The sequence below is a fragment of the Apteryx mantelli genome, chromosome 28 (genome assembly GCF_036417845.1).
Source record: "Apteryx mantelli isolate bAptMan1 chromosome 28, bAptMan1.hap1, whole genome shotgun sequence".
In the NCBI taxonomy this organism is placed as follows: Eukaryota; Metazoa; Chordata; class Aves; order Apterygiformes; family Apterygidae; genus Apteryx; species Apteryx mantelli.
Genome location: NC_090005.1, coordinates 34,407 through 52,991, shown reverse-complemented (window position 1 = coordinate 52,991; position 18,585 = coordinate 34,407). Strand labels below are relative to the sequence as shown.

General features: G+C 36.6%; 1 protein-coding gene across 6 annotated transcripts in view; it reads right to left on the bottom strand.

Moving 5' to 3' along the window:
• The window catches only part of MPP3 (MAGUK p55 scaffold protein 3), a 35,002-nt gene that overhangs the window by 12,439 nt on the left and 3,978 nt on the right, over window positions 1–18,585 (bottom strand). For 5 of the 6 annotated variants that reach the window (XR_010886478.1, XM_067311815.1, XM_067311816.1 and 2 more), the window contains 16 exons: window positions 18,444–18,562; window positions 17,751–17,828; window positions 15,784–15,864; window positions 14,779–14,916; window positions 13,754–13,835; window positions 12,168–12,253; window positions 11,091–11,165; window positions 10,196–10,392; window positions 8,374–8,438; window positions 7,206–7,226; window positions 5,581–5,622; window positions 5,016–5,180; window positions 4,302–4,382; window positions 2,711–2,804; window positions 1,788–1,896; window positions 801–923 (listed from right to left, as the gene is read on the bottom strand). Coding sequence is in view for 5 of the 6 variants with exons in the window: in XM_067311815.1 (XP_067167916.1) it covers window positions 801–923; window positions 1,788–1,896; window positions 2,711–2,804; window positions 4,302–4,382; window positions 5,016–5,180; window positions 5,581–5,622; window positions 7,206–7,226; window positions 8,374–8,438; window positions 10,196–10,392; window positions 11,091–11,165; window positions 12,168–12,253; window positions 13,754–13,835; window positions 14,779–14,916; window positions 15,784–15,864; window positions 17,751–17,828; window positions 18,444–18,562 (1,556 nt within the window). In the remaining variant the exon portion in view is untranslated. The remainder of the gene's footprint in view (window positions 1–800; window positions 924–1,787; window positions 1,897–2,710; window positions 2,805–4,301; window positions 4,383–5,015; window positions 5,181–5,580; window positions 5,623–7,205; window positions 7,227–8,373; window positions 8,439–10,195; window positions 10,393–11,090; window positions 11,166–12,167; window positions 12,254–13,753; window positions 13,836–14,778; window positions 14,917–15,783; window positions 15,865–17,750; window positions 17,829–18,443; window positions 18,563–18,585) is intronic. The other variant, XM_067311817.1, reaches the window with a different exon arrangement.

Here is an 18,585-nt window from a genome sequence, read left to right as displayed (position 1 = left end):
AAGATCTTACAATTGAGATTAATGAGCTGTATGCTACAGTGGGAAAGTGGTAGGTTGTTTCAAGAATAGAAGAGCAGTTAGGGAGGTGGAAAAAATGTTCCAAAAGGGAAATAAGATTATAGCACTGCATTTTATGAAGTCAGGTGCTGCCTAACAAAACATCTGGAAATCACACTCTTCAAAAGTAGAAAAGTAATGTTGGACCCAGTGTCCTCAAGTTCAGTAATGTTTATGGGCTTAAGTGAAAACTTATCAGGAGAATAAAGTTCTGTATGTATAAATTCAAAGTTTATGTTTCCCAAAATAAGGACAGTATGCACTCTCAGTATTTCAGTTTACATCTATGCATCACCAGTTTCCAGCTGGCTTATATCAGGTCCTTATCGGATGCGCACATGCTGTTTTTTTGTGTTATCTATTGTATCACTGCTTAACAACCTGGATGGGTGTGACTATGCAGGTATCAGGAACAGGTGGCTGCCTTGGCTGTTTGATGAGGCTGCTTATTGACAAAATAAAATGATTATTAGTTTATCCGAGTTCAGGAAGCAGCTTCCTCTGCTGTGCCCTTGAGTTATGCACACAGCTCTACAGGGAAGATGTGCACTCTGCCTCATGTTACCTATGTAGCTAAGTTTAAGGGGAGTCAAAAATCTCATTCTGAAGTTCCAGCTGAAAGGCTGGAGGTCCACCCTGACTCCCTCACTGTCACGTAAGACTAGCTCTTCCATATGATAGCAATACTATCCCAAGTACTTCTTTCATGTCTGAAAAGTAGAGATTAACGTTATGATACTTACAAGGGGGGTTGAGAGTTCTTCTGACACAGGAGATTTTAGAGCATGCTTTTTCTTCTCTGGAATGAGAGGCTTCACAAAGATAACATAAGGCTTAAACTCAGGAGTCCTCAGGTGCTTCACTGCCTGTGAACAGATGTTTTTTGTCATGCCCTGTTTTGTAAGTCACTGCATGGAATGTCAGTGATCTGCACAAGCTGAGTTCAACAGTTTCACTTGTGCACACTCCGGCATGAAGTCCTGTGTACCATACAATATATCTGAGCACACTAACCTTTTGCTCTTCAAAAGAAAGATTAATGTCAGTTTCCTGTCTACCCTACAAGAGTACGTGAGCTTCCTGGAGCATGGTCTAAGTGCAACACCCCTTGCTTTGCATTGCAATCCCAGGATCAAGGACATGGCAAAGAGACTGAGAAAAGGATAAAAGTGTAGCTTGCTAGGCAAGTTACCGTTTGCTCCTCATAAGAGGCCAAACACAGGAAAATGCAAACCTGGAATTCATTATAAGTAGTATTAAAAGTCTTTATGTATCCCATTCACCATATCTGAGTCAAGACTTCAAAGTTAATTCCTAGTATGGAGGAGGTGAGAGCAGGTATACTGGCACCATTTACAACTCTAATAATGCTTTCAAAGGAAAAAAAAAATGGAAATCCCATCCATACTGTAAACCTTCCCTCTGTGCCTTCAGCAGGCCAGGATGGTTACGCACATTTCTCCTAGAGCAATGGATAACCCCCTCAGTGAGAACTGATAACGTGTCTTCTCAGGCATCTAGAGATTGCGCACACTGCATTGCTTTTTGAAGAGTCCTATTCTGCTTAGTCAGCAGTGAGGCCACCTGTTAGGAGCACACATTCTGACAGCATCATTGCTCTTGGCAGAGTAAGCAACCACAAATGGTGAACAACATTAGTCACCTAGGCTGAGAGCCCCATAAGAAATGTTTGCTTTCCTTAAAATAATCTACAAAACATTAGAACTTACTTCAGGTACCACATCCACCAAACAAACCTTCTTTTTGGCCATCACGGACCGAATTGCCTCGAGACTTGTGCCATACAGGTTTTCTTTGTATTCTCCATGTTCCACAAATCTAAAAAGTTAATACATTTTTAGATACTGTCCACAAAGAAAATTGAACTTGCAACACCTGATAGCTGCTTCCCCAAGCCACAGCAGTCAAATACATGGTGGGGGGAAATCAAGGAAAGAAAGTGTTTCTTTTTCTGATTATTATTTTTTTCTTTCTGCTTCCTTAATAGCAACAGTCTTCTTCGCATTATCACTAATAGGTAATCAGTGCTATTGACAAATACAGGAAGAAGCTGCATTAATTCAGTTGACTGATATCCAAACCTAATAGAAGAAAGAGGATGTTCTTCAGAGAGAGTAGTAGTCTCTTTCCTTGCTAGGAATGCTTTGATTCTTCTAGGTTCTGGGAGACTAGATTCAATTGAAAAAAATCCATACTTTTAGAAAACACACTAGATTTTACAGAAGGTCCTTTATATCCCTGGATTCAGTCCACAAGACACTTTAAATTGGACTTATGAATAAAACTTGTTAATGTTTCCCATAATATTAGACTGAGAATAAGCAGGCCCAAATAAATATCTCTTCCTTTTGCTAGATTACATTCTGACAAATCATACTAGTTATGATATGCAGGGCTGAATTCTAACTTTTCCTCCTCCTATCAGTCCTATGTGATTTCTAAATTGCTTCTTGAACTTCTGGGTTTGCACTAACAGTCCAGGCTGAATAAAGAGATTTAATTAGGAAAACTGAATCCTTCTCATGTGGCTTGTCCAACTTTATCTTTGATTTTGGTATCCATATGATGTAAAATTTAACAAGCAATATTTTTGAAATACAGTCAATTATGGAGTATTTTAGAATTAACTCACTTGTTTTGCTGCACATCTGTCTCAAATGATTGCTTAGACACAAAATTGTATTCTACTCCCTCTTTCTCATGACTTTTCTTTGACCTGGTTGTATCTAGAGGAGATTAGAAGCAAGACATGGGAGACAAATCAGTCTTTGCAAACAACTCTATTTTCCCTGCTTAAATCCAGTCACATTTTCATGTCCCCAAACAAGGTAATCACACAGTGGTAAATTCAAACCAACATAAAATATAAATGAAACTTTATCACTCTTTTAAACTCAGCCTTTAAAATTAAGACCAAAAAGGAAGCATTGCTCCCTAGGGCGCAATAACACAAAGATTTGGACATGTACTTCTCAAACTGGTAGAAGTGGTTGAATAAATTCTACAGTAAATAATCTCTCTTGTGGAAACAAGCTATAAATATTTCTGTTATTTAACTATTTGGAATGGGAAGAAGCGATGGAGGTGGGGGGGAGAGAAGCACAGGGTGTGGGGGGGGCACACAAAAACTGCATTCTTCTCATTGCAGCTTCATTCATTCCCTGCTAATGCAGGAGAAAAGCTCGATTTGTTGGCAAGAGAATTAGAGCGCTTCTTTTACCCTTGATAATATTCCCACATGCCTGAGAAACTTACGTAATTATAGCACCATTTACTTTTGATGTTGTCATTTCTTTTACTATTTGTTGTCACTGTAACCGAGACTTTGGTGACAGTTATACAAATCTATGCTTGCCCATAAAAATGATGTCTGCTCTTTTTTTGTGTGCATGTTTAAATTCAACTGAAAATTATCCGTAGGAGTTCTACTGCCAACAGACTGAACATCTAGGCTTTTATCAAAAGTTTTAAATAACGTATTAACAATGCCCTCAGTGTTAATTTTTTGGATTACAAAGGTGGCTTGTTGGGGGATACAAATATCAATGGATTTTTATGTCTTTAATCATTTTTTAGAAAATAACCCAGCAAAAATTCAATAATTATGACACTAGCTACAAATCCACACAACAGAACCATTAATTCCTGCATCACTGTGACTGGCAGGTAAGAACATAATAGATATGCTAATCAACAATTCAAAATCTTGTAAAAATTTTGGTTTGGTTTATTGCTGTCTAGGTTTTTTTTTTTTTAAACTTTAACTGGTATGATATTCTGAAGAAAAATCATCCCTTTTTAAATAAATATAATGAAGACTGCATTGTTTTGGCTAAATCTTAAGATATTTCTTTTTCACACTGGGTTCTTTTTGCAACTTACAGTCTAATATTTTTTTCTGTATTCAGTTTCTCATTTTTTTAATGGACATTGAGAAAATGCCATCTGTTCACTTTGGAAAATGTAATGGAAAAAAAATCAATTGCATTAATAAAACTCTAGGTGCATGTGTGCCAAACTATTTAATCATCTACTCAACTATTAAAAAAGGCAAGCACAGTATGTGACAATGAGAAAATAATTTGAACTACTTCTGAAATATGCATATAATCAACAGTGGAAACACAACAAATAACCATTCACCAATGCTGCTAGCACTATACTATGAAACAGAATTTGTGGAATACAGTGGTGACACACAAACATCAATAAATTTTACTTACGTGGAACTGCAACGCCATACTCCTGTGGGTTCTCTGACACAACCTTCTGCTTGAGCTCATTTAATTTGGCCCCCAAAGAACCTAATAAAACAGAACTGACTGACAGGTTTCTGTGGGGAAAGAAATACTGCAAACAGAATGAATAAAATAAACTTCACACAAACAATTTATGATATGGGAGTAAGCTTGAAGAAACCTGTACAGAGAGACTTCACGGTCTGCCCCATTCTAATTTGAAGAACATCATTAGGAGGAAATTGAATGCAGTTGTTGGAAAAATATGTATCAGGCACTATGTCAGAAAATCTGTAATCTTAGCAGTTAGTTTTTTGGTATACCCTTAATTTCTAAGACATCTTGGAAAATGGGCTAAACACAAAGTTGCTAAGCTCACAGAATTAAAACTACACAGAGTAATTCTCTCTAACATCTACCTTTTCATCAGTTGTTTTTACAGCATAAGTATGCTCATCATTGAGTGAGAACTGAACATCAATAGAAAATAAATCAGATGATAGATAAATTACAATTGGTCTTGCATCATAACTTTTGGAAGGATTTTTTTTTAGGATTATCAATTAAAAGAAGAGAGCAAATGCTGACCAAAATAGAAACATCCTTTAAAAAAATAGTCAAAGTAAGCCTCTTGGGGGTGGGGGGAAGGAAGGGAAGAGGGAGACGTGTTAAAAATTTCAAACGAATTGCGTATCTTACCAATCAAAACAACCAATCTCTGCTGTTCACCAGGCTGCTGTTGATATTTAGTGACTTCTTCATATGTTAGAAACTCTTCTGTGTCTGCCTGCTCTGCTTGCTTTGCCTCATTTTGATTGTTCTCCTTCTCTTTACGACTTAATCTAAAGCTCCTGCGTAAGCCAGCTGTAGAGGAAAACATAAGATATATTATACTATGTCTCCCCTTACCTAAACTTTTAAGCTCCTTCAGCTAGAACTTACTCTGACTTTCATTATGAGTTACTCTCAGAATTCTTTTTCTAATAATCAAATCAATGAGCATATGCTAATCTAGTCTACAAAAAAACTGATGTGGCCATTATTTTCATTTGCATATCAGATAGAAAACAAAGTACCCAATCTACAAAAAAAGCTCAAGTCATCTTGAATTGCCAAGCGTTGGCTATGTCCACTACATCCTTGCTCAGAGATAATCTAGTTTATGAATTTATGTGAAATTAACTCTAATGAGAAGAAACTAGTTTTACTTTTTTTTTAATGGCAATTTTTTTACAGGGTAGAGGAAGTGGTTTTGGTTTCTCACCTATGTACTGTCCATTGAAATATCCTTCACAGTCACAGTCCTCTGTAAATAAAGAACATGAGAAAAAGAGAAGGAGACAGGAAGAAAGAGAAAGAGATGGGTATTTTACACAGTGCCTGCTACAAATATTGACACAAAAAATTATTTGCCTTGGCTAGTGGTTTATGTTAAAAAAAGTCAATATTGCACAGTACAATTTTGTGTCTCAGTATTTATGGTTTCCAGAATTCATGCTCTTCAGCATCCATTGCTTGCTGTTAAAAGTATAATTTTCAGACTAAGTTTAAAAAAAAAAAAAGACTCCTCAATCACAGGGCTCTATTTTTAATGTATGACTTTACAAGTAGATAGGATTATGTAAGGATATTGCCTGTTCTGACATTCCAATGTCATCTGGGCTTGAAAAAGGGAAATCAAAGATGACTGAAATACAAGCTGTGAATGTCTTCATTTTGGCTAAGTTAAATTCTCATTTCTATTCCATTGTTTATTAAAAATGTAAGCGAAAAAGCATCAAATCTTTATCATATGCATGGCTATGTAATAAATTAATAAATAGAGATGTACCACCTACCCCAAAGCTACTAAAAGTATGAAAAACAAAATACTGAAATCCTGCGGTAAATACTGAGTTCTCATGCTTCCTGAAAGAGCATTACTTGCCTTGTTAGAATTCAGGCACCTGTGCCCTGCAATATCCACAGAAAACTACTCATTTTAGAAAGGAGGTGTATGGTTCTGGGACAAGGCTAACCAAGGCAAAAATATATGCAGCTTAACCCTTTAAATAACAGAATGTACCAATCCAGAGAGAGAGTCTTGTCTTATTCTGAATAATTGCATGCAGATCACTAATACATATTTGGTCTTCTCTTCCATCTCTGTCAATGTATAATAGTAAAACATTATGCTTACAGTAACAGAAGATAACAGTAGTAATAACTCCTCCTATTCACAGCTAAGATCAGAGCTGTTTTCTCCTGTTGAAGATAGGCTCTAATCTCACATTCCTGCTTCCTCAGGGTATACCAGTCACAGACAGCTAATGACAGAATACGATTTGTGCTTTCACCAAAGTTGATTCAATACCAATACTTGGCATATTATTTTCTAGAAGTACATGTGTAATGTGAAAAAATAACAGCATGTAGGTTCATTAGCAAGTGCCTGGTATTTGGAAAAACGTGCGATATCGTGACATATTAACTGCATCAGCCTAATACAGTCACTCATAATGAAAATAATGCAGCAAAAAGTCCAAATTAACAGTGAAGAAAATCAATTAAGATTGATATAGTTGCTCCAAAGGTGAAAACCCAGTATTTCTTTTACAACTCCTGCATTTAACTTGCAACTCTAGAAATCTCACTCAGAAGCTTACAGAACATGTACATGCATACAGGAATTGCATATCAGAAGACACAAATCATTTATCTTAAATACGGAGTAAACTGGGAAGTAATTATTACATAGGTCATCAGTCCAAATTACATTTGTTTAAATAATAACTAAGGAAGAAACTGCTGTAGGAGCAAGCTATATTTACCATGTCTTTTTCTTGGGGGCTTACCAAACATTTATGAAAATGCATTGCTTGTTTACATACAAGCAGGGAGACTACCTACCTTTATCAGAAGACTGATCATCTGCAGTTAGCATAAAAGATAGAGTTGATATGATTAAAAGACTGGTAAATAAATGAGTAAAATTACAGTGAACGGAAAGGAAGGATCTTCTGGTCTGATTTGCTTATCAGGCTTTTATATCTTAGAAAAAAATTAAGCCGTGACCAACTGATCAATGACCTTTTCTTAAAATTTAGTATTAAAACCAGTTATCTGCTTAACTGTCTTCTCTGAGAATGTCTGATTAAAAGCCTAAGTAGAAATCCTCATTATATGCCTCCTGTCACTGAAGGTAATGGAAACTAATCTGGAAATGCTTCATGTAAATTAGTAATGCTTTTTTACAATTAGGTTGAACATCATCCTTCCGCTTTGTAGCAGAATACCTGTATCTTCTCATGAGATATATGAAGTACATTGGGGTCAGAAGTTCACCTACACTACTGAAGTTGGAACATTTCTAGCTTCCTAGTCCACAGGCAATATATCTGTATTCAACTTCAAGGTGACAGTGCTGGCACAAAGTGTGGCTTCACATAGTCACATGGCTCTCCTATACAGCAATAACAGCCGTGTTGAAGTACCCAAAAGCAACAATAACATTACACTCTGGGTCAATACAGAATCTGTCTTCTGCCTTTCGTCACTGACTAGCAATTACATCCCAAGTAGCAATTTTTTTGTGAATCGTTCACTGACAGAGGCTTCAGAGCTGTAAACAGGAATTGCTTTAAAGTCTACCTAAGTGCAACTCTGTGACACTAAGAAATGGAACAGTAAAGCTGAATTCTTTCTGTAGCCTGAAATGAAGATTGTATTGCCAGCTCACGTGATTTTTATCCTCCTTAAAGCTCCAGCTTATTTTCATATAGACTTAGAGCCATTATCATGCACTTACGTAAGAGTTCCAAGACGTGTGCACTGGGTTTCTTTTGCAGCTATAAGTTTCAAACTGTTGAAAAATATGAATTATAATACTCTGAGCACAACTAACAATTTAAAGCCACTATAAAATGTGTAAGACCTCATGTTCTTGAAAACAGGAGGAGAGGGACAGTCATGTTTTTAAACTACTGGGCACTAGCAACACTGGATAGAACTCAAAACCAAATCCTCCCATGTGACAGCTTGTATCCAAGCAAAATAATCTACAACAGAACAGACTTACAAAGTGGCTTCTTCACAGTTTTGGGATTCTGCAGAGTGCCAACAGTTCTTCTGTAACTCAATCGTCTAAATAGAAAATAATTACATTTTAGCAATGTAAGCTCAGAATTATAAAGAATTTATACATATAGCATTGAAAATGAAGAAAGAAACAGTGCTTCTCTTTGAAAAAGTATAATAAATCTCTGATGGAACTAGCATAGGGGAAGTTTAACATGTTGTGCATCACACATCTCAGGAGTGAGTGAACAGAAATAAACCATTAGTACGCAAATTAAACTCAGCCCCAACTCCGGGAGGGCATGAAAATTAAGATTTGGTGTACTGCAATTTGAATCACTTTCAAAGTCAGTCTTGCTCATTTCAATTCTAATTGAATGTGGCCTGGAAAAATCATTGTTCTGCTTATTGCAGACAAGCATTAGTAATTCAAACAGCATCTCTTAAAATCTGGGTGTACAAGTAACATGGTGGATGCTTGCTCTAGCGCTTCTTACCAAGCATTAAGAAGAATCAATGCCTTAACTCAGACATTTCCTGTAGAAAAACATGATTAAGTTTGGACAGGAAGCAGGTATTTTCTGTTCTGTACCTTAATGCTGTCCCTAAGCTAACAAGTTCCACACTGTATTCTTTTTAACATATGGTCATTAATCTCATTATAAAAATAACTGCTCAGATCTTCTCTTTGTGTCCTTGACAATTCCAAGCAACATTTTCCATTTCGGATTATTAAGCCACTTGCTCACTTATCAATTTGCTGCCATATAAAAAATGGATTTGCCTTGATTTGTTTTTCATTTGCTTACACTTCTCTGTGGGCTGAAACTACTATTTCCACATCCTTATTATATATTGAAGATTTGTACTACGAAAAGCAGACTGACAACCAAACCATGCAACTCTGTTCTTTTATACTTAAGTTATGAGCTGTGCTAGCAACTGCCAAGTTCTGCCAAGTTTTATCTCAAGCATCAGTTTGGAAATAACCAAGAACAGTAAGTGGTAAAATATCTACCTCTATTAGAGACATTATGCGACTCTTGGAAGCCACCAATAGGACTGGAGCTGCATAATTCTGAGAGACTCTACCTCTGGAACACCTATGATCCAGAGAAGATACATCCAGCAATTTGGAGTAAGAAGCATACAATGAGACCAATGGTCAAAACCAAATTCCTTCTTAAATTTAAGACTTCTGACCTATAAATACAAGACTTCAGGGAAAATTTTGCTTTAGAATATATGCATATCTTGCTGTGAAAAGAGATAAAACTTCTAGCTCTAAAAGATATTCATGTCCAAGCCAAATAGTCTCTTAGGAGCCAGAAGAAATGCCAGATAAGCTTTTTTTTACTGCTATTCCATGTGTAAATTTAAAATCGTTAGAATAAATCAGTATTTCTTCTTATACTATGGAAGTACAAGTCTGTGAAACACATTGTCTCCATAAACCAAGAGGTTCAAGAGACTGATATTCAGCATTTAATTTGATACATGCTTATTTACCAAGTGCTTCAGTCCTCATGCTACAAAGCATAAACCAATGACAAACTATCTGAGGAAAGTGAGGAAGTTTATTATATAATTGGAGAAGATAGAGCTTTTTAGCTCTTTCCTCTAAGCATCTGGTATTCACCCTGGCATGATCCTGCCTGTCATTTCCCGTGTTGCTGTCACAAAATTAAAAAATCATTTTTCTGAAGCTGTCAGATTATGGATAAGATCATGGATCATGGATAAACAACAGAGACAAAAAAAAGCAGCATAAAATAAGTGTAACACTATATAGTGAAAACATCCTGTAATTTTCATTGACAAACCTTTCTTGGAATTGCTTTGAGGGGATCAAGCCTGCTCTGAGGTTGGTATCTCCAACACGCTTTGCTTGCCACCATGTGGGATCATCTTGGCTTACAACTTCCAGGATGTGTTGTTTCTTAAACGGCAGCCCAGCCTCTTGGCAGGGAATGGCTCTGTCTTCTTTGGGATTATAGCAGAAAAGTGCCCTCATAAAAACCTTCAAAAGAAACACATGCTTTCTTCTTGTCCTATCTGGAATTTCAAACTACCTTTAAAAGGCATTTCCCTAATTCTTACATCTTTTAACTATAAAAACCATACACTCTTTGTCTCTCCTTCATGCTGTGTTACATAAAAATACTGAAATCTTGCAAGCCTATTCTGTATTTTGACTTACCCACTCATGAAGAAAAATAAACCAACTTTCAAGCACCTGCTCAATCATTATGCATTGGTATTGTAGAACATGAAGCTCAAAGATCAAAGTCCCAAGTAAACACAGTTCACACTCTATGTAAGTACAAAATGCAACAAATAAAGGAAAAAATTAAGAGGAACAAGATAACATTAAAAAGGGATGTATGGCAAAGTTGACTGATTAAATACCATCTTTAGAATGTTCCTTTAATGCATCAAAATCTATTATTCGCGTTTGGATTTGTAGCAAGCAACTTGCCACCACTTAACACACCACAGTAGAACCACTTTTAGAGGTAATTTGATGGACATCTAAGTAATTATACTGAATAAAATAACACATTTTTTTTATGCCAAGAAATTGCTCTGCTCTTTAATTCAATTACGGGTCTAATTCTGTGAAACTCCTCATTGAATCAGCAAGGATCTTGCATTCACAGAGATGCCAGAACTGTGTAAGCGTACAAAGTACATTTCAGTATTTCATAAGTTGCATACCTTGCTGTCCTTTAGACGATCTTCTTCTTTGACAGCTGGAATTATTTTTAATATTATTGATCCCTGAGACTGAGCCTGAGAAAAAAGAGAAATGTTCCTTATTTTGAAAGTAGTACAAAGAAGCCTGTTACTCTCCACAGATTAGAAGGGAAACCTGGACAATCAGCTTGGACTTGAACATTTGTAGTTCTCTCTCATAAATAAACCATGAAGAGGAAACTATTACATTGCAGACATTTAAAACTGGACAAAATTAATACCATCCCAAAGTCCCCACAAATAACAAACATTATACAATTATCTCAAAAGATGCTTTTGACTTTTTTTCCCTAAATTAAAAGCAGTTACTCTCAGGATATATTCAGTATATGTATTCAGAATAATTTTGATCTAAATTTAAATTACGTGATGGAATTGATGCCAGATACTTCAGTCTCCTAGTGTTGCCTTTCTTCTTACTGTGTCACTAACTCTGCTCCACACCAAGACAAGAGGGGGCCAAGGCACAACAGAGGAGTCAGAGACAAGTGAGCGTAAGAGCTAAGACACTTCAGGCAACAGAGCAGGCTGACCATGGATGCAGAGATTTAGATGTAGCTACTGAGATTTATGGGCATTAAGTCTAGAGAAACTTTAAGCAAGAATTTGCTAACGCCTCAAGGAATGCGGCAGTAAAGAACAGATGGACAGTTCTACAGGACACACAGATGAGGCTTCCTTCAGCCTCCTAACATATCATATTATATGAATAAACTATTTCTCTTTTAGGAATACACTTTTAATTTACAATTTACTTGTCATAAACAAACCATGAAAGTGAAGTGCATGATGGAGTGACATGTAACTTTTACATACGCATCTTACTTAGAAATGATTCAGTCTCACAGAACTTTCTAAAGTCAAATGGAGGAGATTGAATAATCCACTGGGGGAAAGAAAAGCTCTTAATGCAAAGACTGGCATGCATTCCGTCTTTTAGTACCATACCTATTTTAAACTCATGGTCAAATTTCATCATCTGTTGTAACTACTAGATCACCTGACAAAAAAGATCTTAAAATAAAAATAGGTGCAGACCAAAATCTGACTAATTTCTTCAGGTCGTTTGTGAAGCACAGCAATACCATTGACTTCTCTTAGTTCATCTCCAACATGGACAAGACCTGGAAAGATGATAATTAAAGTAAGTCCACAGGCTGGTAAGCGCCATTCCTCCAATGTCCAACCTATGTTAATAGTATGTACCCCCTAACCTAACGGATTCCCTACTAGAGCCAAGTGCTTCTGCTGGCAGTGTGCTCTGAAGTCTCCTGCCCTTATTCTATATGGCATGGTTTTCAGTGCACCACAGTCACATAAGCAAACACTGTGGAGACAGAGAACATGTGCCAAGATACTTTGGAAAATCACTGCCTCTATATTTGGATCAGCACTAAGAATGCAATACTGGAATAGTTTCATAAGGATGGTCAAATCTTGTAGAGTGAGGAGGCATGCTGCTATCAGTGTAGGAATGACACTGCTGTCAACAGACAGATCAGTACCACACAGTCCCAGAAAGACTGCTGGATTCTTTTTTTTTTTAAATCATGCAGGGGCCTTCACAAGTTTTAGGTTTGTTTACCCAGTTCAATAAAAAAAATGTTGCACTTGTGTTATAACTATTATTTACTGGCATAAAAGAATTTGTCAGTAAAGTGAACAGGAAGCAACTCATGATGTAGTGAATATACCAAGTATACAAGATACTAGATTAAAGGTAAAAACCTACTTTGCTTTGCTCTTCTCTTTTCTTTCTTCTAAAGTTTAGGACTGCTTTTCCCTACTTTGTTGGCATTTTTCCCAGTAGCTATTTTAGAGCAAAGTAGCTAATTAAAATAATAGATTACCAATGAAATACGGAAATGCTGAGTGCACCATCTAGCCACTTCGCATTACATTTATCAGTCTACGCCAATATGAAAAATGCTAACAACAGTCAAAAAGAAAGCTGTAATTAGCTAATATTTTTCATCACAGCAGTTCATTAGTTTTGTGATTGTATTACTAGTGTACTAAAAAAGCGCGTAAGGCTTGGATTCTATAAATCACATTTAAGGCCAAAAAAGCTTATTTAACACAATCTGTACGAGTAGCTTCTAGAAAATGCAAGGTCAAATACTGTGTGAACTAACCCTCTAGAATCTGAAAGCATGCTGAATGACAGCATATGCACAGGAGTCTTTCCTGTCACTAGGCAACTGAAATTCAGCTGCCAAGTGAGCTTATCAGGTAGGCTCCCTTTATAGTTAACGAGGAAACAAAGGCAGTTCCAGCAAGTGACCTGTCCCATGCTAAAACTGGTTGGGACGATTCATCCTCCAGAGATGCCCATCTCCCTTCCACAGACTATGGAGGAGCCTACATGACATACTACTTCAGACTTGACATCTAACAGTTGGCTATCAAGAGTCAGAGGGGATGCTTGTTTAGTACAAAATGGTCTACATATGTATTAAACACCAGTGTCCAAAGGGCTGGTTTTGTTAATGAATAATCATTAGATTTAGTTAGAATTTATTGCTCTAGGTATGTGTATATGACGCATATGGGTGTGCATAATTTTGGAAATTTATGACAGTTTACAAATGCTATTTTAAATCTCCTTTTCTTCAGAAATTTACCACTGCGATCAGCTGCACCACCTCTCATGATCCTTGCTACAATCACAGCCCCTGTATGCTCATCTCTTCTGATGGTAGCTCCCTGAAATAAAACATAACCCCCCCCCGCAAAGACATCATCTTAAGAAAGTTGCTTAGAACACACTCACTTAGCAGTGAAATAACATGTAAGCTAGTATGTCCTCTAACCTGGAATTCATTTTTTCTATAAATTTTGTCTCCCTCCTTAACTATTTTCATCATTATTCAACCTTTGCCTGTGCATGTCATGTGATTGTGGGAAGATGCGCACATCCTGAGTGTTTACATTACCTACACTATGCTGGTAATCAAAGTCACTCAAGTGTGCAAAACAGAATTTCTTGTAACAAGCTTTCTCTATGTGTCTTCTGAAACCTTATACAATAAAGTCAGCACTTTCATGTATAAAAGCAAAGAAAGCCAAGTAATTTGGTATTTTTTTCTCTTAGGTCTGCTGGCAATATAATGCTTTAACCAGGAACTAAGTCACCGTTCTCTTTTACTACCTACTGTATTGTACAGTTCCAAAACACCCTTTAGTAGACTTCTTCCCCGAAGCAATTGTTTTTTTCCTAGAAAATTAATTCTTCCATTTCCATTTGTATAAAAACAGTATTTTGTCAATATATTGTTTGTATATAGCTATCAAACATACTCTTACCATACACCACTGACACTCATGTAAGAGAAGGTATGCATTCATTCATTACTATACACATTCAATTAATGTGCATAGTAAGTATAATTAATTTAATATACACAGCATCTCAAACAGAGTATTCCCCTCAAAGTGGCATTTTGTGGCCCATGTTTATCAACTGCCTCATGCAAAATTGTGAACACGTATTTACCAAAATCATCTTTTTACGGTATTTAACTAGCTTCATAACACTCTTACTTTTTGCAGACTATTTGATGACATCTTCAAGTACCTCCCCCATACTTACAACAATGCTTTTGTACCTGACAATTTTATGACTAGAGATGGACTATCTAATATGTACCAAAGGTTCTTTATTTTTCACTAGCCGAACAATTTTCACTGATTCTTCATCAAAATCATCATCAAAGTTATCGGGCAGAGGTGGAAGGACTGGATCAAAGTTCTTCTGTGCTACAGTGTCATGTACGACAAGCATTGCCTGCATAAACGAAATATGAAACAATAATGTAATGGAGCAACATCAGAGTTTCCAACTCTCATGTTTCAGACATGACAGCAAACTTTCTTTTTCAACTGGTTTTGTGAAAATCCATACAGAAGTTCTGTAATGGAATAAATGATTTCTTATTGGTTTTCTGGCCACAAAACTGAAAAGGCTCACATCTAATTTTTTACTCTGCTCTGCTTTTAATAATGAAAAAAGATAATAACCTACTTTACTTTCAAAGGGCACCAACAGACATAGTGAAAGAATATGGAATGTTTCCTTTTCCTGTTTCCTTCTGCTGCACTTTTGCAGAGACCAATATTGTTATCACTGACATCACCAGGAACTGGCTCACACATTGACCTGTCCTTTTCATTTGTATCAGTCATTTATTCTTTCCATATAGTCTATACATCTGTGCATCTTATCAGAAAAAAAAAGATACGCCAGAGACTCTATCACAATGATTATCTTATCCATCATGTAAACTATATATTGGTATGTGTTGATATACAAAGTAAGCACAGAAATTAACAAAGTCCAACCTAAATAAATTTACAGAATGGAAGTGGACTGTGGAAAGCAAAGAGCTCAGAAATGGGGTACTTTTCTGCTCCCTTAGGAAATATTAAGAAGGGGAGGGGAAAAGATAGGGCCCCTTATTTATGAAAAGTCTACACTGTGTCTTCTCAGTGCCCTTCACATCCTAAAGCCTGTGGCAGGAAATGGAATAGAACTACAGTCTGTAGGAGGTTTTTCCTTTCTGTTAGGGACTCTTCATTGTAATTTTTCCTTAACAGAATGTTCTGCTGGAGTTATGCAAAGGAATTTCATTAAGGTCTCTGGTGGTTTTTTTACCCTGAGATGCGGTGTTGACAACAGCTGAAGTAGCTCTTTTTCTTCATTATTCACTGGTGCTGTCTGCAGTTCTTCTATTACCTTTAAAATAAAAAAACAGCATCTTCAAAATAAAAGGAGTCCACTGAAAAAGGCCATATATTTGCAAGTATATTTTCTGGTGAATGTCTGCTAATTTCTATCACTCTTCGAAGAAGCATGTATAGATCAAATACAACCCCAATAAACTGTGCATGAATCCTAAAAGAAATGAAAGCTTCTTGATCTGCTTTATTTAGATTTTTATTAGATAGTGCAGGAAGATATAATCAGAAATCAGGACCTTAGCCCCTAAACATACCCTTTTAAGAGTGTTACAATCAACATAATCTCAGGAATGAGTCTTTAATCCATATTTTAAACAGCACTCTTGTGCTTGCATTGCGATAACAGAGTTTAATCCTCTTTCTAACCAAGTAGCATTATCTGTGTGGATCATGCAACAGAAGTTCCTTTGTTCCCCTACAAAGCCTGGATACCACTATTGTTCCTGGAGTCTCAGACCTTCCAAAAAAAAAAAAAAAAAAAAAAATTAGAGAACCTCTCACAGCTGAATCAGGGCCTAAGTTCCCCTTTTTGCAAAGCCTTTTCAGGAAACACGTACAAAGTACAACTTTGCCTGCATTTTCTGTGGCATTTCTATTAACTAGATTTGCGAAAAGTATTTAACTTCAGACTGCGTAAGTTGGAGAAAATTTGGTATGAAATATTTCTGAAAATCAATTTTAAATCTCAAATTTTACACACACTAAATAGACATAAAAAACCCATAACCTGCCAAATGTAAAGTCTTCAATTTTTATAACTGAAGATTCAAAAATTAATTTCCCTCTTTCAATGGCAACAACTGATGACTGAACCAGGAAAAGAGACCATGGGCTTCCCAGACCAGATCAGAAAGTAACCTAACCAGTGTGATACTTTGCCTGTGACCATTTCTAATACAGCTACTACAAAGCAAAAATAAATAACACCAGAAACACATTTTTGCACTAGGCTGCTTTGAGAAGCTTGTATAGAACCAGGAACAAGGGAGAGAATCCTTCATGTAGCCAAACTCTCAATCTTTCAGAGATAAAGGGAAAAAAGAGAGACAGGAGAGAAGAGGGGGAAAGGAGAAGGGGGGGAGAAGGGGGTGAAGGAGGGGAGGAGAATGGGGAGGGGGGAAGAGGAGAACAGGGGGAAGAGGAAGGGAGAGAATTCCTTTCCCTGTAAAGGATTCTGGATAGGGAAGTTCTATAATCCTATATAAAACTTTTCCTCTGCGATTTAGGAGACGATAATTTTGTATAGATTTGACAGATGGCAGTGTCAAAACTTTTACAGAGGCAGTAGGCTATCTGTGGGAAAGGGGAGAGGTAGCATGCTGCAGGGTAAGACGGGGCAGCGGGGTCTCCCAGCTCTGCAAAGGGAGGAATGCTACCTTCCAAACCTTCCAGCTGCCCTTTGCTACACTTTTGAAGGAAACGGGCACAAGCCACTTGTAAACAGCTGTCAAAGGCAGTATAAATTTTATTTTTCAGGTATGTGGCATGTTACAAACAAATCTAAGATATAACACATTGTTCTGTGAACAGCATTGAAGCCTGTTGTAACAGATTTATGTCCTTCACACTGAGCTCTTATGTGGATTCTCTGATGTCTAGAAAGGACTGAATGCTTCTTGGAGTCTCTCTCTTAGGAAGGCCATTAATAATATCTCTCTGCTCTCCCTGTCTGTGTCTGTCTTCATTGGACATATAATGACATAATATTTCTGAGGTCTCATTTCCTCCGTCAGTTATGAGAGAAACTTGCCAACAGATTCCAAAGACAATTGGAGGGGGGGAGGGGGCGAGAAATAAATACACATATAGCACAATCATAAAGCTTTAATCTGCTAGAAGTGGTCTTAAAGATAAGGAAAAGGAGACAGAATTCTTACTTACATCTTCGACTAATCCTGCTGCACTGTGTAAAACAGGAGTTGGACTCTGTCTTTCATAATGACGGAGTTTTTCATGAATCTGAAAAAGATTATTCAGATATATTACTACAGAGAGATGCAAAACTTCCTAAATATATTTACACTAGAATATTCTTATATTTAACAAGTATAACTTTCCTGAGACATAACTCTCAGAAAAACAATCTCTATTGGGGTTATTTTTGTTTTGTTTAGGAGTTCTTATTTTTCTTTTTGCTACTGCCGGTTCCACAGACAGCCAGAAATACACTGTAAGACTTCAGCAGTATAAGGGGAAAATAAAGACATTTCACACTGCTTTTCAATTACTGGGTACTGTACCTGCATTTTTACAATTACTTCACAGTAAACTGTAAGTATAAAATGTTCTCAATGTCACAAAGCATCAAACAAACCTCAAGAATGGCCCTTCCAGACTGATTCCTATTTTACAATTCAGTGTGACCTTCGCTCAGCACCAAGCAGAAATGTATTTTTTGAAAAAAAAAATCTTAATTTTCATAGAATGTTCTTAATGTTTGTACTTAAATAAATGTGCTTTTGTCAGTATAGAACTCTACACAAAAACAAATTAGCTTTGGCAAACTAAATGATCAATGGCGCAGAGAATAACTAACCTGTGAAGAAAACGTAGACTCATAAAAGGAACTTTTACCTTCATTAGGTAACTGAGACTCTTTTCACTGAAGACATCCCTAAGGAATCCCATTTCCTCTTTATGATTTGAGTCAGGTCTTAGCTGAGAGGTCAATAGCGCCAAAGTTTCATGTAATCCTATATTTAAAGGCAAGATAGAA